At 42.2% G+C, this 27223-nt stretch overlaps 9 protein-coding genes across 9 annotated transcripts; 3 read left to right on the top strand and 6 right to left on the bottom strand.

Moving 5' to 3' along the window:
* Positions 1 to 367: 367 nt before the first annotated feature.
* Positions 368 to 1515, bottom strand: EAF02_003903 (uncharacterized protein; the record flags this gene model as incomplete). Its single annotated transcript, XM_038899951.1, has 6 exons — positions 368 to 405; positions 474 to 509; positions 574 to 746; positions 805 to 866; positions 927 to 1258; positions 1410 to 1515. The coding sequence occupies 6 exons, from the start codon at positions 1513 to 1515 to the stop codon at positions 368 to 370; spliced, it is 747 nt and encodes a 248-aa protein (XP_038760878.1).
* A 1320-nt stretch (positions 1516 to 2835) lies between these two features.
* EAF02_003902 (uncharacterized protein) lies at positions 2836 to 5195 on the top strand (the record flags this gene model as incomplete). The annotated part of the gene is made up of 5 exons (XM_038899950.1): positions 2836 to 3864; positions 3922 to 4268; positions 4326 to 4671; positions 4740 to 4985; positions 5046 to 5195. The coding sequence occupies 5 exons, from the start codon at positions 2836 to 2838 to the stop codon at positions 5193 to 5195; spliced, it is 2118 nt and encodes a 705-aa protein (XP_038760877.1).
* A 687-nt stretch (positions 5196 to 5882) lies between these two features.
* On the bottom strand, positions 5883 to 6879 carry EAF02_003901 (uncharacterized protein; the record flags this gene model as incomplete). Its single annotated transcript, XM_038899949.1, has 4 exons — positions 5883 to 5933; positions 6014 to 6399; positions 6474 to 6726; positions 6811 to 6879. The coding sequence occupies 4 exons, from the start codon at positions 6877 to 6879 to the stop codon at positions 5883 to 5885; spliced, it is 759 nt and encodes a 252-aa protein (XP_038760876.1).
* A 692-nt stretch (positions 6880 to 7571) lies between these two features.
* On the bottom strand, positions 7572 to 10091 carry EAF02_003900 (uncharacterized protein). Its single transcript, XM_038899948.1, has 4 exons — positions 9502 to 10091; positions 8801 to 9448; positions 8018 to 8751; positions 7572 to 7966 (listed from the first exon to the last, which is right to left on the bottom strand). The coding sequence occupies exons 1-3, from the start codon at positions 9988 to 9990 to the stop codon at positions 8050 to 8052; spliced, it is 1839 nt and encodes a 612-aa protein (XP_038760875.1). The 5' UTR covers positions 9991 to 10091; the 3' UTR covers positions 7572 to 7966; positions 8018 to 8049.
* Positions 10092 to 10107: 16 nt separating this feature from the next.
* Positions 10108 to 12613, bottom strand: EAF02_003899 (uncharacterized protein). Its single transcript, XM_038899947.1, has 2 exons — positions 11910 to 12613; positions 10108 to 11834 (listed from the first exon to the last, which is right to left on the bottom strand). Exons 1-2 carry the CDS (start codon positions 12296 to 12298, stop codon positions 10709 to 10711), a joined length of 1515 nt encoding a protein of 504 aa, XP_038760874.1. The 5' UTR covers positions 12299 to 12613; the 3' UTR covers positions 10108 to 10708.
* A 1918-nt stretch (positions 12614 to 14531) lies between these two features.
* On the top strand, positions 14532 to 16390 carry EAF02_003898 (uncharacterized protein; the record flags this gene model as incomplete). The annotated part of the gene is made up of 3 exons (XM_038899946.1): positions 14532 to 14669; positions 14733 to 15911; positions 15968 to 16390. 3 exons carry the CDS (start codon positions 14532 to 14534, stop codon positions 16388 to 16390), a joined length of 1740 nt encoding a protein of 579 aa, XP_038760873.1.
* A 1048-nt stretch (positions 16391 to 17438) lies between these two features.
* Positions 17439 to 19154, top strand: EAF02_003897 (uncharacterized protein; the record flags this gene model as incomplete). The annotated part of the gene is made up of 4 exons (XM_038899945.1): positions 17439 to 17586; positions 17641 to 18202; positions 18254 to 18629; positions 18681 to 19154. The coding sequence occupies 4 exons, from the start codon at positions 17439 to 17441 to the stop codon at positions 19152 to 19154; spliced, it is 1560 nt and encodes a 519-aa protein (XP_038760872.1).
* A 1537-nt stretch (positions 19155 to 20691) lies between these two features.
* On the bottom strand, positions 20692 to 22690 carry EAF02_003896 (uncharacterized protein; the record flags this gene model as incomplete). The annotated part of the gene is made up of 2 exons (XM_038899944.1): positions 20692 to 21584; positions 21646 to 22690. The coding sequence occupies 2 exons, from the start codon at positions 22688 to 22690 to the stop codon at positions 20692 to 20694; spliced, it is 1938 nt and encodes a 645-aa protein (XP_038760871.1).
* A 1491-nt stretch (positions 22691 to 24181) lies between these two features.
* Positions 24182 to 25939, bottom strand: EAF02_003895 (uncharacterized protein; the record flags this gene model as incomplete). The annotated part of the gene is made up of 4 exons (XM_038899943.1): positions 24182 to 24442; positions 24494 to 25635; positions 25691 to 25724; positions 25775 to 25939. The coding sequence occupies 4 exons, from the start codon at positions 25937 to 25939 to the stop codon at positions 24182 to 24184; spliced, it is 1602 nt and encodes a 533-aa protein (XP_038760870.1).
* Between the last annotated feature and the right edge of the window lie 1284 nt (positions 25940 to 27223).

The raw sequence follows: 27223 nt of genomic DNA, 5'->3' as shown, positions 1-27223 counted from the left end.
AAACAACAAGGCGGGATGAAGACAGAAAGAAGCATGTATGATCGATGCATAGTAGAGCAAATGTACGACTTTTAACTCTTAAACACAGGTGGAACTCTAAATCCAAAGCTATTTACTTTTACAGTAAAAGCATTTGTAAAGATTCCACGAATATCGAAGCATACGACAAAGGCTTGGAGACAAGGGTGCCAGTTCATAACCAATTCAGGATCACAAGCTCTGAGAGTCCTACTTAGGAATGAACAATTGTATCTGCTGCGTTATATACGAAAAATATGCCTGCAATGCTGATCTGCTCTTGAGACAACTTCAATGATTTACTGCAACCGTAAATTCGTGAGCAATTCCGAGCAACGAATCTACTTCTTCAAGTGTTGCGAGAAGAATTCCGCACACTGTTGATACCTGTAGTTCACGAGATCTCATCAGTAGAGATCATTCATGGGAATTGGGAAAGAGAAAGAAGTACGTACCCTCTAACATATTCCTTGACATTGTCTTCATTTCAACTATCGTAGCATGTTAATCAGTAGCTCTAAATTTAGTCACAGGTCAAGAATTAGAAATACTTACAGTTAGCCCTAGCTCCCATCCATCCATGATGCATGGTTGAATAAGTCTCGACGACCCCGTTCCCTGCTTCAAGAACATCTTTGTATTCTTGCACGGCTTTAGCATCCTCGCCATTTGAGGCAAGCACAATATGTGGAATTGTGATTCTCTCGGCATCCTCCTTCGTCAATCGACTAACAAACATCAGATCAATAATGTCCCAGTATTCTAAGAAACAAAGAGAATGCGTACCTTGGATGGACTTGACCGGATACTGTCCATGGAGTCCCTTTGCGTGAAGTGGCTGCGGCAACCTACTCAAACTTTGAGAACCATGATAACACATCGGATTAGTTGAACTGAAAATAACCTACTTTACCACCCCAGCACAAACCCAGGCATGCCCAGGCGTTTACGCCGTCCCATTTCTTTCCACAATCGGCGACAACTTCCCCAACAAGCTTTTCCCATCTGTCAATCGCAGATATAAATTCCATAAACGCAGCTTTGGCGACTCTGGCCTCTTCGCTCGGATCCTTGAACCACTCCGCTTGAGCTTTTTTCCCATCGAAGAGATCCGGGACGATAACAACGATATTCAAGGGCTCAAGAGCAGCGGCTAATAAATCGGCACCTTGTAGCGTTTGAGGTGCGGCACCAAATACATCGTAGATGACCATAAGGGCGTTTGTGGGTTTAGATGCTCCTAGAACGTTTGGTTGAGATTCATGGATTTTGAAGATGAAGAGGTGAAATGAGTGAGGCTATTTAGGAGTGATTGCAGTTGAAGACAGAAATCAAGCAAAACACAAACGAAAAACATAATGAGCGAATAGCTAGAAAATAATTTGACCCACCTGAAACGTACACAGGTATTCCAGCAATTGTCTCCCATGCACCTTTTATTTTGTAGTCAACTTTAGTCACTGGTGGAATAGTGTCGCAGGCATTCTGTGTAGCCATGTTGAGTGACTTGAGTCTGAACTCTTTGAAGCTTTAGGGTAAAGATATAAGGGAGAAAAGTAGACGATATTTGTGATGAAGGTTGACTATCGAAATGAAGGCTTGGAATGAAGAACATAAACAGTGATAAGAACATTATTTAGGTAGGTATGAACGCATCTGTCAAGGTTTATATATCCAATCTTCCAAAGTGGTCGGAGGATGTGAGATGGGATACCGACGGTGATAACGGGGAATCGTAATGTTAATTGCGAATTCGATGTCACGGCTTCGCTATCCCCTAGACTGCCAACTAGTAGCGCCGATATAGTCCGTATAATTTAGCTTATATAAAGAAGCCTAATTGATTAGATTGACTTTTATAATACTTTTTAATTGTTATATTTAAAAGAAAGAATCTTGATTTCGAATTTTGATTTTTTGAATATTATAAAAAGAAGAAAGATTAAATATAAATATATAATTAATTTTCAAGAATACTAATAATCTAATTAATTGATAAGTTTCTTTTAAGCGACGACGTCGATATTATTAATTGAAATATTTAATACATATTAATTAAGTATTATAATATATTATATTAAAAGATTATTTAAAAACTCTAATTTTGAAAATGAGAACTATAATATTATATCTTTGTATTAAATGATTTTAGTAGAAAAAACTAAATTAAATTATTAAACTCTTGTTTTAAAAACTTATAATTTGAAATTTAAATCATATAAAATTATTATACTTTTTTAAAATCGATTTCATTTTTGAAAAGACTAAATAAAGTTTTGAATTATAATCGAATTATTAAAATCTGTATTTTTGGTGTAAAATTATACTTTACTTATAAGTCTTACGATTCGTATACTTACTAGTATTTTCATTTAATAAAATGACGGAAATCGGGATTGTAATACTACTACGCGATTTAGACACTGGCTTACCCTTTTCGGATCGAATCCGGTTGAGTATGAGAAGAAGCTTCCTTTATTTCCCCCCTTTGTTTCCTTTGTTGTTTGTTTCCCCCGAAACTATAAGCGAAAGCTTTAACTTCAATAGAGTAAATTTTCAAGAACAATGCGGCTTTGCTATGGGAAAAGAGAGTTTCTACCACGTCTTTACTCTTTGGAGGTAGGTTTCCCGCATCCGGGGGCCTATCCTTTCATGATTTTACCGAAGGGTAGACAATTCGAGGGTGGACAAAGAGCATCAAGATCATATCTTTGTCGATAATGACATGGCGAATACAATGTTGTTTCCAAATCTCTTCCGAAACCTCAACAGCTCTCAATTCACCTTTCTAAATTCTCTCTACTGCCAGTCATTAAGATGCCTCCTCCGCCAGATAGACGAAAACTGAGCCATGCGGAACGCGTGGCCCATGCTCAGGAAGAATGGCGTCAATGGTTGAGTTTAAGGAAATTGAGACTTAAGTTTGTTTCTGAAGAAACCGTCGATGAAGGCGGCTTTGATGTTTATGAGTTTGGAGAAAATTGTTTCGCGAAAGAAGCAAAGTTGGAAAGACTTTTACTGCTTTCTGAAAATACTCCACATCGAAGGCAGATACGAAGTTACGTAGAATCGAGCAGCAAAGCAGCCAACTTGTTTACCGACAAAGGCTTGCTTCGCAAAGAGGGTGGTTCAAAAGATACTCTAGGGCTTTTGGGAATGCTAGCCGCTGCAAATGTTGGTGACGAGTACATAGACAGCTTTGTCGAAGATCTGACGGCTTATGGGAGTGCATGGCTTTACAGCGAAGAGTTTGAAGGCCATAAGGCGGATTGGCCTCCGTGGGTAACAGGACAGGACGATGATTCGTTGAAGCTTCAACGATTCCATAATATGGTGCATGCTCTTGCGAGTGACAGAAACGCGCCATCACCCTGGAAACATCTCAATGCAATGTTTCGCCTCAACGGCTACTTGATGAGAATTTTAAGATTCGTCGATGAGCGAAATGCTCACTTGGGAGGGCGACCAGCATTACCCGATGGATCAAACATAGCGGATCCGGCGATAAAGGCAGCATGGGTACTACATAGGGCATGGATAAGATTGCTTCATCATCGATCGTTAAGTTTGGGAGCGCAGGCTCGTGGAATAGATTCACTAAAAAATATCCTCATTATTGGTAGAGCACAACTAGAGCAGGAGACACGTTCCGTTCCTGTCGAGAGTAGAAAGATTTATGAATCGCTTCTAGAGTTTGTAACTACACTACAGACTCTGACCACGTTCTTACAAGCACTCGCAAATGAATTTAGCCAAGACTCTATTCCCAAACCAGGCTCCCGAGAACCTTATGTTATATCGGATTTTAACATAGATTCCGATCGTGTAAGTGCGGCATGGGCTCAGGTATGTATCGTGGCAATTATCAATCAAAGATGAATGAAACTGACAGGAATTGAATAGATCACCCACCCTTCAAAACCTGATCCACAAGGGAGAACTATCAATCCATTTGGACCTATGCTCCTCTGGTCACAATTACTTGATCGTGCTGCCGATTTCGAAGCTAAGAACAACAGGTACTATGTCGAAGATCATTTATACGACAATCGTGTCATTGCAGAAGATGAACACTGGGAGATTACAAAACTTATATCCCAAGCTAACTACGATCCTGATTTCGTGAAAGATCGTATTCCCGATGTTGCACAAGCAAGGGAGGTTAGAGCATTGACGAAGAAAGTATCACAAGTCAATACGCATCGGCGCAATTACCTACTTTTAAGAGACTGGTCCAAGAAACGACCTTGGTAAGTTACACAATAGCCTTTTGGTTCATCTACTAAGACAATTGCTAACATCTATAGGAAACAACTGTATTTTGTATTCGATACCGTTACAACCGATACCTGGCGTGGACTTATTGACGACTTTTACAACACTATGGAACTACTTAAAGTATTACCCGAGACACCTGGGAAGGAGCAAGATGCATTGGACTACAGAGCAAGTATAGAAGCAGATCCAGAATCTGAACCAAATCTATTTGGCAATGTTTTCTCCATACACCCTCTTCCAAGCCATGACCCCTGTAAGTACGCTGGTTCTTACTTTGGTAATTGCGTATATTGCCTCGAAGACTACGCACCCAGAGAGTTGTGGGTGCAATTTTTCTGCAATCATATGGTGCATTACGATTGTGGTCGCGACTATGTAAGTACTCTCAATAACTTGATCATCTCTAAGTAGAATGGATAGACATTAACCTTGCGCTTCTTTAGTGGGATAACCCTGGAAATCCTGACTTCAGGTGTCCTCTTTGTAGGCATACACAGTCGTGGGAACTCCACAAAGTTGCAGGAATTGTTCCAGAGGCTGTAGACTTATGGGATAACGTGGATCTCGTGGATGCCGCAGAAGTATCTAGACACCCTATTGTCCAAATGGAGGGTACTCCGGCGGATGTTGAGGGATTCAAAGAGCTTTACTGGGAGAGTGAGGCCGCGCATCTGGCTGAAAGTGAGTCGGTAAGTCTTGACTTTGGAGATCCGATGCATCAGTGACAGCAGCTAATTTATTGGCAATAGTGGGAGTTTCGTAATTATCATGGTGAGAGGGCTAGAGAGCTTCACCACGAGATGGCACAAATGAGAAATGCAAGAAGAAGACGTGTTCTGGCTGCAAGAAATGAAAGACTCGAGATAGAGAAAGAGTTTCCTACATTGGCAGAAGATTAGTTAGGCTCTATGATCTCTACCTTCTTATCCTGGCCCTATACTTACTCGACGGAGCCAAATTTGGTAGCAGGGAGTATGCGACCGTCTTTTTCTCTTTGATTGGAGCGGTCGATACATCGCCAGCAACCCGGCTGGCTTTGTGTACTAGTATCTTTCATCCGAAGATCCTTTTTCGTCATGCATCTAATTAGTCAACCGTGTATCTGGAACAATATGTTGGAATGTAATTTCGTAGGAATATACTTGAGTGATACTGCTAGTTGTTATCTTTGTATCACTGTATAATGTAACTCCTTACATTCACATTTACGTCGCGAAAAACTCTACCATGTCAAAAAGCTTGCCGTGTCTAAAATTTGAGATCTCTACAAGATTCTTCATTTCCGCAAGTACGATGTTGAGATCAAACCTGACTCAAACTATTCACTTGACAAGGATGACAGAAGACAAAGATTACACCCATAACAAAAGTCTTGCTTGCATCATAACCGGTAGCGTGATTATGGTATTTGCAAGAATTCGAAGAAATTGAGTTTGAATTTGTTTGGATGCTTATACTATGTTGACAAAATGAGCGTACATTCTTGCTATGCGAGTGAATATAACACTGTTAGTTCCCAAATAAATGTTATAATTTCAATGTAAAAACCTTTCCACGCCAAATTTTTCATCTTGACATAGTGTTTATCACTGCTTATCCGATTCCGAACCAACTAATTTACTAACTTCAAGTTCATCCTATTCAACATCAGTACTACTCCAACCATATTTCCTCAACAAATCCTGTTTCAGCCACATCTTCAAAGGATCAAACTTACCTCGAAATCCCCGGGCCAAATTAAGCCTCTTACTCCCCAACTTTCCCACCCCTGATCCTTCTTCATATCTCCTCTTATGAACTCTCTATACTCCGGTGCCCCCGGCCTGACCACATTATCCGCTACAACCACGGCTCCCCTTTTCAGCACACCCGATGCCTCCACAACTTTAAAGTCCTGCTCATACAAATCCTCCACATGGTCTAGGAACAAGAAATCGACATTCGTGATTTTCTTCTCTTTGACTAGATTGGTAATCGAGGAAGCGGCTGTGCCTTCAACAACCTCGATAATGTGACCGAGTCCTGCTATTTGAGCGATTTGGCGAGCAATAGCTGCAAAGGCAGGATCGAGTTCGAGGGAATAAATCTTTAGCCCCGAATCACCTGTCATATCGTGATTAACCTAGCCATTTTAAAAACAAGCATGAATTACAAGTTTAAGAAAAAGCTAAACAAACCTCCATGCACCTTCACCATCGCATCCGCAAAAAGCACAGCACTATATCCCAAATATCCGCCTAGTTCCAACAGCACTTTCGGTTTCTCCCGCGTAACGAGATCTCGCAAAATTTCAGCTTTTTTGGGACCAACACTGATGAGGAAGTCTTCGCGCAGGGAAAATTCATCGATAGTGGAGAGGACGTCTAAGGGATTGGTGGGACTGTGAGATAAGATGTAAGCGAGGAGTTGAGCTTCACGGCCGTCATGGGACTGATGGTTATTAGTGAGAATTCATGCGTAGAAAAAGTAATTGAAGATGAGAATAGAATAAGGAAAAATAGTGGAGAAAAATACTTCAACTCCGGACTCCATTGCTTTGCCAAGGGTAGGCCATTTTTTGACGAATTCTGCGTCGTTTTCCATTGTAATTTTGTAGGTGTTTCCGACAGTGAAATGTGAAATGATTATTAATGCAATTATCCGTAGCTAGTATTGTGTTATATGACGTGAGAATAGTGTTCCGATGTACTTAGCACTATGATACCCAAAAAAGTCCAAATAATGAACTCAAAGCAAAGGAAAAGCTAGAGAAGACGGAAACAAAACAGACTATATATACATAATCTCAATCTGATCACCCCACTCTCAGGTCCAGCTGCAACAGTATCTCGTATCTTCCATTCTCAAGCGCTATCTCCTACTGGCTAAACCCGCACACACACCCCCATCACAAATTATTTTCTTGTAATTTGCAGTTCCGACGCGCCATTAAAAGGCTAGTGCTTATCTATCCACGTAATCGCATTTTCTTATAATGAAAAGAAAACCAAGTTCTCACCGCCGAAAAAAAGCATCGAGTAATTACATCGAAGAATCATCCAAAAACACTTGCGAAAATAAGCTCAAAAGAATGTCAATATGTGATTGTGCGATATGAAAAAATGTTAGAAAATTAAATGAAGAAAGTAAGAGTATTTTAACAACAGTAATAAGGTGAATCAATAGATGAATTGAGTTTTTCTTCTTCAGAAATTGTCGAGGAAGATGGTCGGTAATAAAAGGGGTTCGCTTGTACAGAAGTGGAACGAGAAAACTTTTTCCACCTCAATTCGCAGAACTTTCCGTTGAATCCGGCCCAATGGTTAGCTGTGACAACATATTGAATATCGCGAATAATATCCATATTTTGAATGCTCACGACTCCAAAAAAAGATGGTGCTTCTCATTCACTATGTTATGATGAAAGTGGCCGTCGAATGATCGATGGTTCAGGCTTCAGCAAGGTAACCATTTTCTTGCATCAAGTCCCAGTGACACTAAAATCATTCCAAACAAAAACAGCAGGTGCTATCTCTCATAACGATCAAAAGCATAAGTGGGATCGGTACTTATTAGGGAACATGGACGTGGTGACTCGAATATTCAATGCAGTAGTTTTGGATTGAAATTAACAATCGTTGACACAAAATAAATGTTCACGTTTTTGCTATTTATTGTATGTTCATCTTTTCTATTATACATTCAGTTGACTAAAAGCTGCGTAAGAAACTTCTCAACTTACTCCATAATTTTGTTTCAAAGATTTATTGGGGTTTATTGTTCTCGTTTGATCATTTTCTCCCACCATTTTTGTTCAGTGAATTTTTCCAGTCCCGTTACATCATTACCACGTGCAACATCGCCTGCCACGACTTTGGCAGCCTTGATGCAATCATTTACGCCCACGCCAGTGTATGAATTTCCAGCCACTGCCAGTTTTCCCTTGTATGCGCTTAACAACTCATAATGCGCTTGTTTCAGTCTCTGCTCATGGCCCACAGTATATTGAGGAATACAATCTTTCTGCAAAGATGCATGTACCATTTCTGGTTCTTGATCGATCTTCAGATGTCGTTTGAGAACGGCTTTTGCCATAGCAGCACCCTCTTCCTCACTAGGATATGTTTCGAAGTCGTTCCACCAATGGCCACCTAGCATAACGGTGAATTTGGTCCCTGGAACAGTATCTTGACCAACTGTTGCGTCTGAATCAAAAATTACACCAAGAGCAAATTCTGGATTCTGGTCAAAAGGAATGGATCGTGGGATTAGGTATCCAAAGCCGCGCTCCGGAATGAGATCTTCTTCCCGGTAGAAGAGATTAACAACCATGACCGTCACAGCCTCTGTTTTCGCAAGTGAAGGGAGTAAAGAATCATCTGAAGAGGTAGTTAGTGTAGAGAGAGTGCGGCCTGACAAGGTAGAAATAACGTAAGAATGGTTGGTGGATGATTCGCCAGCCTGAGTTGTGTAGATCTAGGTACTTCAGCCATTAGTCAGAGATGTGAAGTGAATAGATTCATACCTTGATGCCTTCACTTTGACCATCGTACTCGATTTTCTTTACGTCCTCGCCCAGCTTGATTTTTACATTAGGATTATTCCTTAGAGAGGAGTCCAGTGCTTCAGATAGTGTACCAATCCCTCTGCGAAAAGTATAGACACTTGTTTCTTTGACAATTGCCCTCTCGTTGTCCGTAAATGAACTCTTCTCCTTTTCCTCCAAATCTGCATCTTCAGCTGTCGCATTCTTGACTTTTGCTATTCGAGATATTCCTGCACTGATACTTCCAAATGCCCCCTCCATTCCCCACTGGGTGGGCATTATACTTTTTGCACTCAGTTTGTAGATATCACCAGCATAGATACCATGAAATACGGCTGACACTAGATTGTCTGGAATGTCTGTTCCTCCTGTTCGCCTGGCCAGAAATGATCCTACAGATTCATCATCCAATTCTGTTGGTCTTCGTGGCCTCTTATATTCGAAAAGCAACCTGTACATTCCTTTGAAAACTGGTTCTGTCAACAGTTTCCAGGTAATGGCGTAAACCCCTTGGCTGGGCTCGGGCATGCAAACAAGCCGATCGGGATAATAGATAAAGCGATTCAAGGCAGCGGCAGACATTTTGTTGGTTTTAATCACCTGGTCAGACAGCCCAAGGTCTCTGATCTAGAATCGCGAATTAGAATACTTCAAGCAAATAGCTAGAAAGCAGATCCTACCAAGTTTAGAGCAACAAATCCCGCAGGCGTGTTCGGTCTTAAAGTCCTCGGCCCTTGTTCAAACACAACTTCACCATCTCCCACGTCAATATATTTTGTCCGTAGCCACCCTCCCAGCCTCTGACTACTCTCATACAGTGTGACTTTCAGATGCGGTGCCATCTGGGTGAGATAGTATGCTGTTGCTAGACCCGTAATTCCACCGCCAAGAACTGCGACACTGGGTTCCTTCCATTCTTCTGAGCTACTATTTTTTGATATAACTTTCGCAGACTTCCTGGTTGGAGTATCGGAGGGAACATGGCTACTATAGTATTTCAACAGAGACTTTGATCGTTCGCGAATGTGTAATTGTGGGCGTGCTTGGTAGCTACATGCTCTAGTACAAGACCCCAGAATGTTTCGCCGACGTAGACGTACGATTTGACATTGAGGACTATTATAGCATCGCATCAGAGGAGCCAACAAAGGAGACTCGGGCAGACGCATCCTCGTTATAATTATTTGTCAATGCTGTGTAGTAACAGCATGAAATTACCAGTGATATTTGGATGAATCGTCGCGGAGTTGTTTTGCTTAGTATGGTGCTGTACGTTAAAAGCTTAGGTATTATTTACTTACCCCTCCCCCCACAAAGCGCTATGCTTCGGTATCAATTTATGTACACGGCAGAAAACATAGGTGGAAGTTTTAATAATACATATTAATAAATTGTATAATAAGTATTTCATGATATAAGTATTCTCCTCATAGTCTTGAATCTATTGAACGCCGTTTATTCTGAATAACGAATCAATATGCTCATCTAACTAGATACTCAAAGACTGCTTTTCTTTTGTTTCTGTAGAATGCGAATCAGTTGTGGTAAGCTTTAGAAGAGTTCAACGATAAGTGTAAAGTCATAAATTCATAGATTCACATCAAAAGCAAGAGAAGAGATGTGAGAGCTTTCTGTTTGGCTAAGCCCCAAAGTCTTTTTGCTTTGGGGTGCCGAGGATGCAACAATCCATTCTACCTAGAGATGCTTTGGCTGTGACCAGGTATTCATTATGAGAGCCCAACCAAGATATATCCCGAGAATCCAGTCACGATCCTCTTGTCCATAAAACGCCAGATTATAATCTCCTTCCCACGCATCCCTATGCATGTTGTACATTTTTCTTAAACTAAACATTCTCTCCGTAGCTCATGTAAGTATTCAATCCATCTATTCGGCAATCTCTGCATCGCCACTTCCTCCTGCTCCCGTGCCTGCTGATGCTCCTCCTCCAGGTAGAATCAGCTCCTCATTCCCATCCTCGTCCACGAACTTCCGCTCACTGACATGCTCCTTTGAACCATCTGCCACCCATACTTTATCATCGAATTTTCCTCTCTTCTGGCCCTCTTCATGCTTGAATGCACATGTCGGATTTAAGCAAGGGTTGAATTTGCACATGGTTTTGACGTGTGTGAACTTGCAGTCTGGTGTTGTACAATCGGCGCCATTTCGACATAATGGCATTGTTGGATGTCGGAAGGGGCAGTTGGTATTCTTACAATTTGGGAAATATATGCAATCTTGAGTGGTTTGATGTGCAATCTTCTGGGCGGGGGATGGGTGTCGCCCAACGCATTTTCGATTTTTGCAGGCTGCACCAAAGGTACAAACATCTGCAACGTCAATAGCCGTTCCTGGAGGAGCTGCAGGAGATTGATGTGCGAATTTGCAGTCTTTATTCGTGCAAGACAAGTTAAATCTGCATGTAGTGTCTGGAGAAAGACTATCAACCTTGTCACTAGAATTCATCTCAACATCCATCGAGTTGTCATTTTGAGATTGTGGTTGCTGCTCGTGGCGCTTCTGGAAGTTGTTGTTTTGGGATCGACTGGGATGTTGCATTCGCTCATGTAAAGGTCTGCCTTGTCCCGGGAATCCTGAGCCAATGCCGTTAACCCCTCGTTGCATCATTTGTTGCTGTTGTGGAGTGAACATTTGTGCCATCAATCTCGATTGCTGCTCAAGCATAGCATATAGTTCGAGTTGTTGTTGTGGAGACATGCCCATAATATTTTGCGCTGCACCATGTTGCGTCGGCATGCTCCCCATACCGCCATGCCCACGCCCGTTTTGCGTGCGAGCAGTACCTCGGATATTTACGGGTCCCCTTGGCCCTGTTGGGGGTCCTCGCGCATGTGTATTTATTCGTTCATTCCCCGATTGTGGTCGTACTCGATGGAGAGCGGCATCATGCGTGCGATCCATTGCCTTCGTCAGATGATTCAGCATACGTTTATCCCGCGGACGACTAATACCACCACTTCCATTTCGCATTGATTTGGGGCCTGTTGGTCTGTAATATGTTAGTTTTTGGTCTCGAGAAAGAATGTTTCTGATTTTGAAGATAATTAAGGGACTGATTGCATACACATTTATATCGCCTGCCTCTGAAGCATCATTCATATCCGCATCTTGCGATACATTTGAATCTCCAAATTGACCCTGCTCAGTCTCTGCGCCAGTCTCTGGATATCCTCCACCGCTAATCTGTGAATTCAATAATCCAACCTGGTTGAACAACCACTGTGAAAAATCTCTTGCTCCGGGATCATCATCGCCAAGGTTTAAAAGATCGCCTGATAATTCCGCGGCGATTTGTTCCTGCGTCTTTCCATTCACCAGCATGAGGATAATATATTCCGAAAGCGCAGAGTCATCAGCGCCACCTGTACTCCATCCTACTTCTACAAGCTTTGGTTGAATGGAAGCATTGAGCGCATGAGCCAGAGGCGAATCTAAGACGACTTCGACCGACATTTTAAAATTTCGTTGATCTCTTTGTTTATCAAAAGTCAGGCTTTCAAGTACTTGAGCTGCGGTAGCTCTTGACTGAAATAAGGGTGACGGTGAACTGTGGTAATCTATTCACCAGTGACAATCTTGTTAACAGTCGCAACAAATGGGGAATTGTTTTTGGTGATGGTTCGAATCTTGTAATGTTTGTTCGGTGGTTGTGATTAGTTCAAAAAAACGATGGTAGGTGTTTGATAGAATAAAGATCTTGAAAGACCAAGAAGCTTAAAGAGCCCTGGCGACATGTTTGCCTTAGGATGACATATTATTTTGAGCCGCAAAAGGCTAGTCACGATCACGTGTTATATGTGGCTTATGAAGTGGCTCATGTCTACTGATAACCTCCACCTGGGCTGGAACCTCCAGTTTTGGAAGCCAAAAAAAACTAAACCCCTCAGAATTCAGGTTGATTATTATTTTAGAGTGGCTCAGTGGTTCAGTCTCGTCGCGTGAACCCCCCGGCCGCCACTCTTCCCAGCCACTTGCAGATATTCCAGATCCATATGGATATTATTTCTCGAAGGATCATTTGACCATCACCATTTTTGACTAGAATTGTTGGTCGGTCAGTCATGCCACGCAGTCTGGTAACAACGCACCACCCACCATGCATCACTTACCATATTATACAACGCGCTTCATACATTGCATCCTTTGAGTCAGTCAAATGGGAATTTTGGGCTCAAGAAGCCTTAGCCTTGATCAGCTCTTTGGTCGCATGTATCAACTCCTCAGAAATACCTTCAGGGCGCTAGCTCAGGTACTCGACCCTCCCCTTTGAAAGCGGGAGAACGGCCACTTGCACATCGACCGAGCGAGCCGACTTAATAGATAACTTAAAATTGAGCTCATACAGCTATCTACCGGTGTCTATCAGCTCATCCGATAATGGCGATCTGAGCCACCAAGATACAGAACCAATACTTCGTACATACATCCAGATGTTGGTATTACGGCACTGCAAACCAACAGCACACTAAGAGTCTAGGACACACAAACATCATCTTACTCCTATGCTGTTGGAATATGAAACAGTCTTGGATTTTATATATGTTGTGTCATGTCCAACAAATCTCACAGCCTCCAAGTGCTGACATGTTATTTCGTATTTCCCATGATCGACTCCATCCTTTCACATATCCAGATACCATTTTTAAACCATCGCTTCCATCGAGCCTTGTGAACGCCGCAGTGCCGCACCAAAGAAATTGACGGCAATTCAAGAGAACCAGGAACCAGGGGATATCAAAGCCAGCTACCCACTTTTAGTATTCTTGGGTCGTTTATGACTGAGTGCCAGGTATAGTGTACATTTTCTTCGTGTCCCTACGAGCTTCTGAGTTCTGAGTTCTGAGTTCTGAGTTCTGAGTTCTGAGTTCTGAGTAAGCAAGTTTGACTTTGTCCCTTCCCCCGATGCACATCACAATCTCAATATCATGAGATTCGTAACCTTAAAATTCTCAACCCCCGACCTAGATCCATCCTCAAATCCATTGCTACCCAGACACATCCATTTTGGTGTCCACCCGTTTCCCAGCATATCCACTCACACCCACTCACACCCACCCATCCATATCAATTCTCCCTCCTCGCGCAGATGCATCAATCCGACAATCCGACCTACAGGGCGACGTGAACAGATAACAAATCAATCGGGCATCCTATTAGCTTAAACTGCTACTCTTCTACTACTACCTACAGTCAGTCAAAGGTACTTCATCACGTCGTACTTTTTCTCACCGGCTTCTGGAGGCGCTTGTCGTAACGTTACGGCAGCTGGATTGGTAGTCTCGCATAGACTTCTCCGCACCAAGTGACAATTATTACTACAACAGGACAACCAGTTGGAACATCGGATTTGGCTACCTGCATATTCATTTATCGTCATATCCAAGCCCTGGGAAAAATTAATTTGATTGCTTTTCAACTCTATTCTGGGATTTGCGCAGTCCAATCACTGGGTTCATATTCCTGCGGCACTCCTGAATCCTGGTGAATTTACCACAGCCAATACTGCAAAGCATTCGTGAATCCTGAGCCACACGGCTGTGAATCAATTAAGTAATTGGCCAGAGCACTTGACATACTCTTGTTCATGAAGCTATATAGTCTACATATCCCCGTCTGTTTATTTCATTCCCACTTCTTTCGTTACATCTAATTTACACATACAAATACTACATTGGCACTTCTCATAATGCGTTCTTCTACCTTTCTAATATCTGCTTTGGTCTCCTCTGCGTTGGCTATTTGGCCTCAGCCTGTTTCGTATACAAATGGTACCGGTGTTTTGTGGTTGGATAAGAACGTTAAGGTTACTTATGATGGCGGCGCTGTACGATCATTCCCTCCCATTTTTTATGTTGATATGAATACTGAGAAATTGCTCGCTGTACAGTCTACAGGATATTCTAGTAGTGGAACTGGAAATATAACAAGCAGCAAGACGATTGTTTCTAAGGCCGTAACTCGAGCTATGAACAAGATCTTCTATCAAGGTTTGACACCATGGAAATTATATCCACGAAACACCCTGCCCCTAGTTGAGCCATCGGCCACCTCAAACAAGAACTACATCAGCGAAATTCTCATCACCCAGACCGGACAAGATAACTCCTCCACATTCAAGCCTACAGATGGTCAGGTTGACGAGTCATACAACCTCATAATCACTACTGATGGAAAGGCCTCCATCAGCGCCCCATCATCTATTGGCATCCTTCATGCACTGACCACGTTCACACAACTCTTCTATACACATTCTGTTGCTAAAGCTGGTGTCTACACCAAATTAGCTCCCGTGACAATTTACGATGCACCAAAGTTTGCACACCGCGGACTTAACATGGATGTATCCCGAAATTGGTATCCTGTTGAGGATATCAAGAGAACGATGTTAGCAATGCATTATACTAAATGTAGTGTTATTCATTTACACATCACCGACGCTCAGTCGTGGCCTTTGGATATTCCAGCACTTCCTGAATTGTCAAAGTTGGGTGCTTATGCGACCGGATTGTCCTATACCCCTGCAGACCTCAAGGAAATTCAAGAGTATGGCGTTGAGCTTGGTATCGAGGTTATCTTGGAGATTGATATGCCTGGTCACACAAGCTCCATTGGATATTCTCACCCTGAGCTCATGGCAGCCTTGTTCGCCGAACCTTGGGATACCTACTGTGCTGAACCTCCTTGTGGATCATTGAGACTTAATGATTCAGCCGTACCAGCATTCCTTGAGAAATTGTTTGATGATCTTCTTCCCAGAGTCTCCCCATACTCATCGTACTTTCACACTGGCGGAGATGAAGTTAATGTTAATACCTATTTGTTGGATCCCACTGTTCAATCAAATGATACCGCCGTTCTTCAACCGTTAATCCAAGCATTCGTGGACAGAAACCACAAACAAGTTAGAGCTGCTGGACTTACCCCAATGGTCTGGGAAGAAATGATCACAACATGGAACCTCACCTTAGGATCTGATGTTCTTGTTCAATCATGGCTCAGTGATGCCTCTGTCGCTCAAATTGTCGCGGCTGGACATAAAGCTATTGCTGGCAATTATAACTTCTGGGTAAGCATTTTACAATGTATCCGCATAAATTAATTCACGTACTGACAAACTTTTAGTATCTCGATTGTGGCAAAGGACAGTGGCTCAATTTCGAGCCAGGTGCATCCTCTGAGAAGTACTTCCCCTACAATGATTATTGTTCGCCTACCAAGAGTTGGCGCTTAGTCTACTCCTACGATCCTCTCGCCGGAGTACCCAAAAACTCTACTCATTTGGTCGTTGGCGGAGAATTTCACATTTGGTCTGAGCAAACCGATCCAATCAACCTTGACGATATGGTATGGCCAAGAGGAGCTGCCGCCGCAGAAGTATTGTGGTCAGGAGCCAAGGACCCAGTCACTGGACAGAACAGAAGTCAAATCGACGCAGGCAGCAGATTGCCAGAATTCAATGAACACTTGAGAACTTTGGGAATCAGATCGGGACCTGTACAAATGATTTACTGTACACAACTCAACTCGACAACATGCGCATTGTAGGTTGGGAAATTGGGATAATTACTAGGAAGCTATGGATATCGGCGGAATCGCATTTGGGAAAGGAGTTCCTTGGGGGCATCGGATATGATATTACATTTATATCTCTACTTAGACTTACTTTCCACATGTACATAGATTAGATCTTGAGAGGGATTTACACAACGATGAAGATTTGACCAATGGTTTGTCTATTTGCCTGTCCCAATGAGTATGTGAAACCTCGAGAGTGTAGGTATCTCGGTAGATTTCTGGTATCAACTGTAAATTGTTAATCGACCAGGTTGCCTGAACATAAAAATACCTTGGGCATCTACCTGGTATCTGGTATGTAGTGAGCGAGTAGTGTTTACAGTAGACGAAGTCCTTCGTGCATTTCTTCATTTTTTACAGAATTGATGCTCCCACCAGCTCCTACTGACCCCAACTGACTTATTTACCTACCTACTTACCAGGTATGTGTTAGACAGAATTTCTATCAATAATGCGTAATCATCGTAAATGTGGAAACGGCAGGCGCAGTCATACCTTACCCCGGATTTGTCCACATCTTGTTTCTTTTACATGTGGAGCCTCGGTACTCGGTCCTCCTCGCAAACCATGTTTCCCTTCCTTCTCCTCTGAAACGCCCCCGATGTGCACAACACATATGTACTCGTATGTTCGTATGCTCGTATGTTCGTATGTTCGTAAAATTGACCAAGGAAATCCTCAAGCCATCATTTCCAATTCGAGCAAAGGTAAAGATCACAAGGGGCCCCTCTTGCCATTCCTCGAGAAAACCCCACCTTACTGTACAAACGAAACTTGAAGATTGCGACAAGGCCTAATAATTCATCCGATTCTTAAAGATATAAGAAAGACGACAATCTGTGCAAATATGATAAGTACAATTGAAAACAACGCCTGGTTTCAGACTTGGTTATATAAGTCTTCTTTCTCTTATTTCTGAATGTTACTCATTCATTTATTTCTTCATTGATTCATCATTTCTCATTCCCATATACATAAACGAGCACATTGATATATAAAGCAAAACACATCCTGCATCATGTTGGAAAGCATATCAATAAAGTCTCTCATCTTACCATTTGTCGTGATTTTCGTCTTGTTTAAAGTCACACAATTTGTTCAGAGAGAGCTTAAGATTCGATCACTGGGTGGTCATGCCAGAAGAGCGAAGACATGGATTCCATTCGGTACAGATTAAGACTACAATTGCTTTTGCAAAGAAGCTTGCTAATGATCTTCAGATCTCGACCTCGTTGCGCGTTCGGTCAGCTATGGCATGCATGACAAGAATCTCGAAGCTTGGATGGTATTCTTCTCCGGTTACAAAGACATACGTTATACAGTAGAGGCAAATCCAGGAGGACAGCGTACGCTATTCACTGCGGAACCAGAAAATATTAAAGCTATACTCGCGACTCAATTCACAGACTACGGCAAAGGGGAACCATTTCACAATGATTGGAAAGATTTCCTTGGTGACAGCATCTTCACGACAGATCTTGACCAATGGCATGATTCTCGTCAATTGATTCGTCCACAATTTATCAAGGATCGAGTCAGTGATTTGGATACTTTCGAGAGACATATTCAGATTTTAATCCGGAAGGTCAAAGAAGAAGGCAGAAAATGGGATGGCACTCAGGGTCGGGAGATTGATATTAGTGATTTGTTCTTCAGATATACTCTAGATGCTGCGACAGACTTTTTGCTAGGACGCAGTGTGGAAAGTTTAGAGAAACCAGGAGAATTTGCAGATGCTTTCGCAGAGGTTCAGCGGGTACAGTGTATTATCGCGAGAGCTGGGTATGTATTCCTGTCTTCATTTTTTAAAACGATCGCTAATATTGTTATCAGACCTTTGAATGGATTAGTTCCAAGAAAATCATTCTACGAAGGTCTCAAGGTTATAAATGAATTTGTTACCCCCTTCATTGAAGATACGCTTCGACTTTCTCCCGAGGAACTAGCAACCAAAACGAAAACAGAGGAAGGGTATACATTTCTCCATGCATTAGCTTCCTACACCCGTGATAGAAATGTACTCCGAGATCAACTCGTAGCAGTCTTACTTGCCGGTCGCGATACAACAGCTTCCACTCTCTCGTGGACATTTTACGAATTAGCTCGTCACCCTGAAGTTTTCAGGAAATTGCGTGAGGAAATCATCTCGAAAGTTGGTCTAGAGACACCCCCAACTTATCAACATTTGAAAGATATGAAATATCTACAGGTACGTCCTTCATTATTTATTACAGCACAAATCTCTTGCTTACAGCTGCAGAATGTTATGAACGAAACCCTTCGTCTTTACCCCGTCGTTCCTTTCAATGTCCGTCTCGCTCTCAAAGATACCACACTGCCCGTCGGTGGCGGACCAGATGGCCTCTCTCCTATGGGAATTCTCAAAGACACTCCAATCGGCTACTCCACTCTCGTTATGCAACGCCGCGAAGATCTTACTCCAGACGTCATGTCCTTCAATCCCGACCGATGGTTTACATGGCAGCCTAAACCTTGGCAATATATTCCTTTCAACGGCGGTCCTCGAATTTGTATTGGTCAACAATTTGCACTCACCGAAATGGGTTATACGATTGTTAGACTCTTGCAAAACTTTGATGGCCTTGAGGGATTTATGCATGAAATTGATGGAGGAAACCCACAATTGAAAGCGGATATTGTTTTACAGCCTGGACAGGGTGTACACGTGGGATTTTTGGAAGGGCAAAGCGGAACTGTCAAAGAAAAGGTCTAGGATGGTGAAAATGATGTCTCTAGGAATGATGATCCGGCGTTGATTGCTTACTTGGCTGCTCTAGGAGATGGGCAAAGGAAACAAATGCTAACGATTGATGAAAGTGCTTATTTCAGCTCAACTCATTATGTAAAAATAAGAAATTGGGTTCTTCTATCTGTTTTTACAATAATCTGAATGTCGTTGTACTCGAGTATGAAAATGAATAGTGAGCCAAGGTTCTCGTCACAATCATTCTATCATATGCGATAATTTGAGTTTAATTATTCCATCACATACAAGCATCCTGTAGTCTCAATTTGTTTGTCGTCTTAACAGCTGACATGTTTATCATGCCCGAATCTGCGAATCTACAACGCAATATAAGCCTATTCTTTCTAATTCACAACAATTCAAGGCTTGATTATAATATTGAAGGTCATGCGAACTGAGTATTGGAGAAAAGATGATAGGGTAAGCAGAAGTCAAATCACTGGATTTGAAGCGATGTAAAGTGAGAGTATAAATATCCGGTCGGGATGACTGTCTCTGGATTTTGGTATACTACGCGATACAACAGTGCAACGCAGCAACAAGGCGCAAAGGCTGTTGAGATAAACTAGTGTGATGTGGTTGTTGGGATGATATCTTGTATGTATGGTGAGATAGAATGAGGTGGGATGGTATCGTATACGGACTGAACTGTGAGTACTGTCTCGATGACAACGCTCTAGAATCCGGCTATGGTTATTGTGTTGTCGGTTGTTTAATACTAACAAATAATTCTGTTGTTGTTATTTGCACGTTTTATATGCTAGATTTCTTTTTGGTGTACTTTGTTTCGTCGTGGAGGATGGGCGGTATGTGTTGGGCTGAAGTGGATTGGTCTATATTATGGATCCTGAACCTGAAGGAGAACGAGAAGTTAGCTTAAGATGTGCTTGGGATGAAAGAAAATTTGTGGATTTGCTTTTATACTGTGGATGGAGGTGAGGATCGTGGGGGTGGTGTGGAGTATGGGGATGGGGGGTTGGAGGGTGAGACGTGTGAGATGTGGTTTGCTGATGGGAGTTGTAAATGTTGCCCATTCTTCTGATTATGATTTCTTATCTGGTTGATTGATTAATTGATTTTCGTGGCTGGTTGTAGTACTAGACCTGGCGAGGGAAATGTATAAGAGAGATTTATACGATCTAGACAACTTCTTCCTAGGTGTCAAGTTCGCATATCCCAACGATTATGCTGGATCCGGTGGAATACTCGTCGTTCTATCTTCTCCGCGTTTCCTTATTTATTTTTGCGATGCTATGTAGACAGGGAAAATCGGAATTGGAAGGTGCGTGTATTTACTACGTGTTCTGGTGAATATTCATGATCAAGTTTACTAGAGCATTGTCATATTGAGTACTTTCTGTCGTCTATCCGCAATATGTTGTCAACAGCGATCGAGTATTGTACATAATCTCAAAGTTTCCATCAATGCCATCATTCAACAATAATCGTCATACTTTTTCGCGCCGCTTATAGTCAAGCTATGGACATCCTAATAGTATGATACTTATACATCGAGTGTATCTGCCAAACCATTGATATATTTACATCGTTGAAACAGTTTTTCTTGCTCAATCAACCTCTTCCTTTCAGCTTCCTTCGCCGAGCCCATCGATCTAAACTCATCTGCTCCAGACAACACTTGTTGCCATGTCCCAATATTCTCATTTTCCAGATTCCGCTTCATGCTGTCAGAGTTATTTTCGTCGGTCAAGATAACAGGTCCTGTGCCATGTGGTCCTCCAATGACTTGAATCTTCAAGCTCTCGAGTTGTGTATCTTCCATGTCAGCTTTGTCATACGATCCAGGCCATTCGGCAAATTGTTTTTGTGATAGAGATGTATTGATCGGATTCCCAGTATAAGCAAAGTTGACAAGACTTCTAGCCATCATCTCTGGCATTTCGTTGTCTACTTCAGTGAGTTGACCTTCGGGGAATACGCCGTTGAATAAGTAGTTGTTGTCAGATCCGTGAGATACTTTAACATAAGGCATTTCAGCGCCTTTCCATAGCGGAGTCAATGCACTCTGATTCAAGTCATAGAGCCTTACTCCCGTGAATGTAGGGTCCATCGTTCGTTGTGTCCATTTAATCATGTGGTATCCAAAATCAATCGATGAACAGGTAAAAAGTAGATCTCTCAAGATGCGGGAAACTCGAAAATAATGAACTGAAATATCAGGATCCTCAGAATCTTTTTGTGATACGTAGTTGGTCAATTCTTCTTCAAAGTCTGATGCCGAGTATAGATCAAATAGTTCTGTATATTGTTCTGTAGTCATGGCATGCGCGAATGATTTCATAGAGGTTATCATATCTTCCTCGGATTGTATGAGATGTCCAGGGCCAACATTCATGGCACCATCATCTTGAGTCCACCCAAACATCATATTAGTGCCTAGACTGAGTTAGAATACACGATGCCTTGTGATTGTTGACGCAAATAATAGACAACCTACTTTTTACAAATCTACCCTCACGCATCATAGTCGAGTACCGATCAGGTAGAAAATCATCATCAACCGAAGGAATAAAGGTAAAGAGACCGGAAGGCGGATGATTTGACACGGAATACTCCATTGCAGAATCAATGAGATCTTGCATAGGAATATTCCGCAAGCATGAAAGAATCTCCGAATCCACAAGTCCTCCACAACCGACTCTATCTGCCACAACTCTAGTGTGATGTTCAGTTGCATCACTGGTCATGTTTAGAGAAGTGCCAGGCGGTCCAGACATAATCCATGCTTGCTGAAAGGGTACACCTTTCTGACCACTATATGCCATTATCTGAAGCGAGGTCATAGTACCACCGGCACTCAAGCCATAGGCGGTTATACGATTTGGATCACCGCCGAATTCTTGGATGTGATCTCTAATCCATTTGAACGCCTCACGTTGATCTCGCATACCAAGATTGAGAGACTTCTCGTCTTTTAATATAGGTAGTCGTGGGAATCCAAAAATACTCAGACGGGAATTCAGAGCTACAAAGATTATAGGATTTCCGTCGGTGACGGATAGTGAGATGAGTTTGTTGGGGGAGATGTGGTCATCATGGTTAGAGCCTTTGATGACTCCTCCCTCGGCATTGTATACAACGACTGGGAGATTGCTTTTTGAGCTTATATCTAATCCACTTGGTCGAGCAATGTGGAGGTGTAAACAATCTTCACTGATTTCTTCAACTGCAGAGAAGAAAGGCGGCATAGGATCTTTGATTTGAGGACATGCTGGACCGGGTAAAGAAGCATCTATTATGGTACCAGGAGGGGGCGTAAACGGGTTTGGAGGCGCGAAACGGTTAGGTCCGGATGTATCCGCAGCATATTTAACATTGTGGAAGTGTTCGATATTGTTTGAGATGATTCCCCGGTAGGTTACTTGAGATTCTGAGAAAATTGCTTCGGGGGTGGATGAAGATTTTATCGCGGAGGTGATCGAAAGGAAGCCTAAGATCAGGGACGCGGGGATGCGCCAAGTAAACTGCGATGATTGATTCATGATGATATGAAGGGAGAAAGAGTAACACTTTCGAGAGATTGATTTGGGTGAAGTGCGACATAAATGAGTGTAGATTCCTCGGTGATGTGCAACTGTTGTAATCTGACATTTAACCAACAGTCTACCAACAGCTTGTCCAATATATCCACTTTCTTGCATTTGACTTCATTTTCGCTCCTCTAATACATCTTCGTTCTTCGCTTCATGAACGATAACAACATATCGCAGAAACTCGCCTTATACTCTCCAGCCAATTTTCGTTCCACCCTCGAGAGGTATTAAGGACCTTTTCAAGCACAGATTTTAACTATATATAAAGGACACAGCACTCCTGAGACTCTGTTAAAGTGTTTCGTCACAGTGATATAGTCTTGTAATCATTCAAGCTTTGCTCGAAAATCTTAAGTCAGAGCACCGGAAATCATACCGGATGAGTAGACACCGAGGATGGAAATCTTGTCGTCATTGTGCAGTTTCGTTGCCATTAAAGAAACGTAGGTACCACTAATATTTTTTATAATATTGCTTGATTTACGACCTTGTCGATATTGTAAATTCCAATCTTGGTCAAGTGAGCCATCTTGGAATGAATTTTCCCTTCGAACTTACTTCAAGTCCATAAGCTAAAGCGGAAGTGAAGTCAACCCATATAAAAGCATTCAATTTATTTTCATATTTTGGGATTCTGACTCTGATCACAAATACGAGGTGAGAGAGCAGACCCGTAAGATTCAGCACAAATACCTTAATTCCTCCCACATCACACAATATAAAGAGCTCCCCAATCCACACTCCCTTCTACATAATCAAAAATCTCAGGTCAAGGTTCCCAACGCCTTCATGGCATCCCCACTAAGCCAAACCCATTCCCAACATTCAAGAAGCAGAATCATGTACAAGAAAAGGCCAGGAAAGACAGAGAAGTTGAAATAACACTCTAATTTAACGCTATACTTGACAGCAAGATTTAAAAATTTATCATTATCAATTCTCTCAATCGCCACTGGGCAGTGTTTGTTGTCGTGTCTAACAAGGAACCTTGATTCATACTAAATACACATTGCTATTCGCGTATAGTTTCAAAGACTCCAGGAGGTTGATATATTGAGACAGAACAAGTTTGCGCGGCTTTCCGCTCCTCGACCTCGGTTCAGAATTCCGCATGGACTCCCCGATTCTCTTGTATCTCTTCAACAAAGAGCGAGGTGCAGTTGAGAGATAGATTAATATAGAGGAAAATAGAGAATGAGGTATAAATTACAGATTCACTCTGCGAAAGGGTCATAATTTTGAAATATAGGCTGAACTTTATGTCCAGGATCATCTTGATTCGAGAAAGCCTTAATAAGATACTGTACAACATACTAGTTCTTCCTGTAAAATTTCATGCCTCTAAAACTTGTGTTCAAAATCATCCCGTTATCTCGCAACAGATTGTCTAACCCGATTTAATATCAACGCCTTGCAACTATGCAATCAAAATGCACCCCCTTATTCAATGCCAAAACTGTTTCTAACAGCCACTCCGAATCTCTCAATAGCCTCTGTCATCTTTTCCTCAGATGCAGCAGCGAATGTGGCGCGGAAAAACATATCTACTGGTACAAAGCCGTCTTTCTCAGCTGTGAACCAACTACCTGGACAAATGAGAACTCCTTGGTCAATGCCGGAGAGGAAAATTTCTTGCTCGATATCTCCGATTGACTTGGTTTTGGCAGCCGGGTGTTTATGCCAATCTACCGAGAGCCAGAGCTGAAATTCGTTAGTCAATTCCTATCAAATTTGGGTTCATGAAATACTTACGAACATGCCGGCAGATGGTGGGTTCCAGCTTACGATATCCTTGGGCAAGTATTTTTCACATGCGGCAAGAATAACATTTCGGCGCTTAGTGTATTCTAATCGAAGGTTGATCAACCATTGAAGATAACCACCATGTCCCCAGCTTTCATCAAGAATTTTGTAAAGAACCATTTGAGAGATTCCACTTGGGTTTTGGTTGGAGTTCTCATTGGATCTAATAAATCTCTCGACGATTTGCTCGGAAGCAGTGATCCATCCTACTCTAGTACCAGGTGCAATTACTTTGGAGAAAGAATCCATTCGCATTACTCTTCCATCAGTATCAATGCTTAGGTAGGTTGGAATGAGAGCTTTCAAAAATTCATCATTATTAGCGGGTGGAGGGACGTCGGGAGCATCTGGTCCTGTGTATGGTTGCATTTGGAGGAAATAGTAGGGTTCATCTTCTATGATGTATAAATCGTGCTTTTGAGCAATTTTGTAGATAGCATGCCGCCTCTCGGTACCTTGAGTTGCACCGGTAGGGTTTTGCCCGGAAGGTACAGTGTAAAGAACGAATGGCTTTCTAGCCCCCCTTGCCTGTTCATCCCAGTTGCTCAAAATTTCATCCAAGGGTTCTGGTAAAAGACCTTCAGCATCCATTTTGACACCCAAGAATTTTACACCAAGAGGAGCGGCAGTCTCGACAGCAGAAGCAAAAGTATATTCTTCAGATAACACAAAGTCGCCTCTTTCACAGAAGATGCGGAATGTCTGCTCCAAAGCTGAGGTATTTCCGACAGTGAGGGAACAGCCCCAATCTGCATAAGGTGGGTTGCAAACGATTTCGGTATGTTCTGTTACCCATCGAAGCATCTGGGCAGATCCTGAACCTTGTCCATAGTTGAGTGCGATAGATAGATCATATGCTCCCTTGCCCTCAGACACATCATATTTCCCAGCAGTTAAGATGGTTCCAGATTCTTTTGTTTGTGCTTCCGAGAAGTGAGGTACTGTAGGAACCTTGATGGATAGCTCTTCGATTGGGAAATAGTCGGGACATGGTAAACCTCCACCAAGAGAAATCATTCCAGGGCCCAAGTATTTAGCGGCGCTTTTTAAGTTCGATGGTTTTCTTGATCTGCTCTCGAGGGAGATACGATCTGCGAGTAATTAGTCAAAGTGCATGTAGATATACAGATTGAAAGGGTGACATACGATCAAATCTTTTCGCCTTTGGTTTCCATGTTGACTGTGACTCATTAGGAAATGACCAATATCTCTGGGGTAGAATGTACCAACCGGACTTTTGAAATGATCACTGGTAGTAAATGCTGCGACACCCGCAACAAATTTCCCAGCCTTTGCCCTTCTTGCAGAAACTCCATTGACAGTCAATGGATCAGGAAGGACGATAGCTTCAGTGTCGACTACACCCTCAACATCAATTGCAGTTGGAGGGGCCATCTTCTCTTATCTGACTTGATCTGAGTTGTAAAAGTATGTGGAGGAAAGTAAATGGAAAGGAAAGATATGTTGAAGAGGTAAAGACTGAAAAGATCTTTGAGGAATGACAGAGAAATACGGTGAGTTTATACTTGATGCGACTTCCCGTTGTTGAGTATGTAGTTTGCAAGGGTCGAGACAGTTGTTCAACGGGTGTCAAATCGAAGGGCGTAACTCTCCTTCGTAATCTTATGGAGGAAAATAACTTACAAGAAAAGGATGTGGAGACGGAGGACGGGAGACGGGAAAGTTGAGACGTAAACGAAGTGAGAAAGATAACAATGTGACTACCATTCGCATTATATGTATCATGTATACCTGAAGATCATAGAAATTATCATGTAATTATCAAGTCATCAAGTAATGTTTCCACCTTGAAAAGAGTCAGAGAGTTATCGTAGAGAGTTAGAGAGTTTTACTCGAGCAGAGGGGCAGAAGGGAAATGTTCAGATTGCCGGTATCGCTGGGTATTTGAGGAAGGTTTAAAAGACGCTTATCGCGATAGAAGCCGTAGATAAGCGATACGACCTTTCCTTTTTTGGATTAGCCTACGCGGGTCAATTCCATATTGTGGCATATCACTGATCAGTGATGACTGGAATGAAATAAGGGAAGGAAAGATTGGAGGCTCGGAAGGAGGAAGGAGGAAGGGAAATGTCACCGTTGCTTGCATGTGTTGGCTTGCGAAGATTGGCCAATAATGAAACCTTGGCTTTAGGGCTGCTGATTGATTCGTCGACCGACTGCCTGGTAAGGGAGAAAGAAAGGAAGGAAAGAAGGAAGAAAGGAAGTGTAAAACAGTCTTGGTGGAATCAGTACCTAATAATTTTATGTAACCCGAGTGTTTAAACATTGGGGTCAGACAGCATTGGGGAATATTGGCACATCAAGCAGTGTATCCAGCAGATATCCATTTATAACCCATGAATCCATAGCAAAAATGGATGTGGATAGAACACAGCATGTTGACCATATCCAATAGAACATCAAGGACCGCGAATTTGATGTCACCTCTTAGAAGTATCGTCATTCCCCTTGCATATGACTACATGTAGTTAAAAAGTCCTGAAAACCGTGTGTATTTTCTCCCTTTCTACTGACGGAGGTCGAGCAAAGAGTGTTACGGAGAAGAAAGATCAAGATCAATCAATTATTAGTAGAGTGATTAATACATGTAACTGACTACCTAGTGATTGACTGACATGCGCAAAAAAAATGCAAAAAGAAACGATTTGTAGGGAATTG

The sequence above is a fragment of the Botrytis sinoallii genome, assembly GCF_014898435.1.
Source record: "Botrytis sinoallii strain Bc 23 chromosome Unknown BSIN_005, whole genome shotgun sequence".
NCBI lineage: Eukaryota > Fungi > Ascomycota > Leotiomycetes > Helotiales > Sclerotiniaceae > Botrytis > Botrytis sinoallii.
The sequence above is the reverse complement of the archived record's forward strand: the minus strand, read 5'-3'. Positions and strand labels throughout refer to the sequence as shown.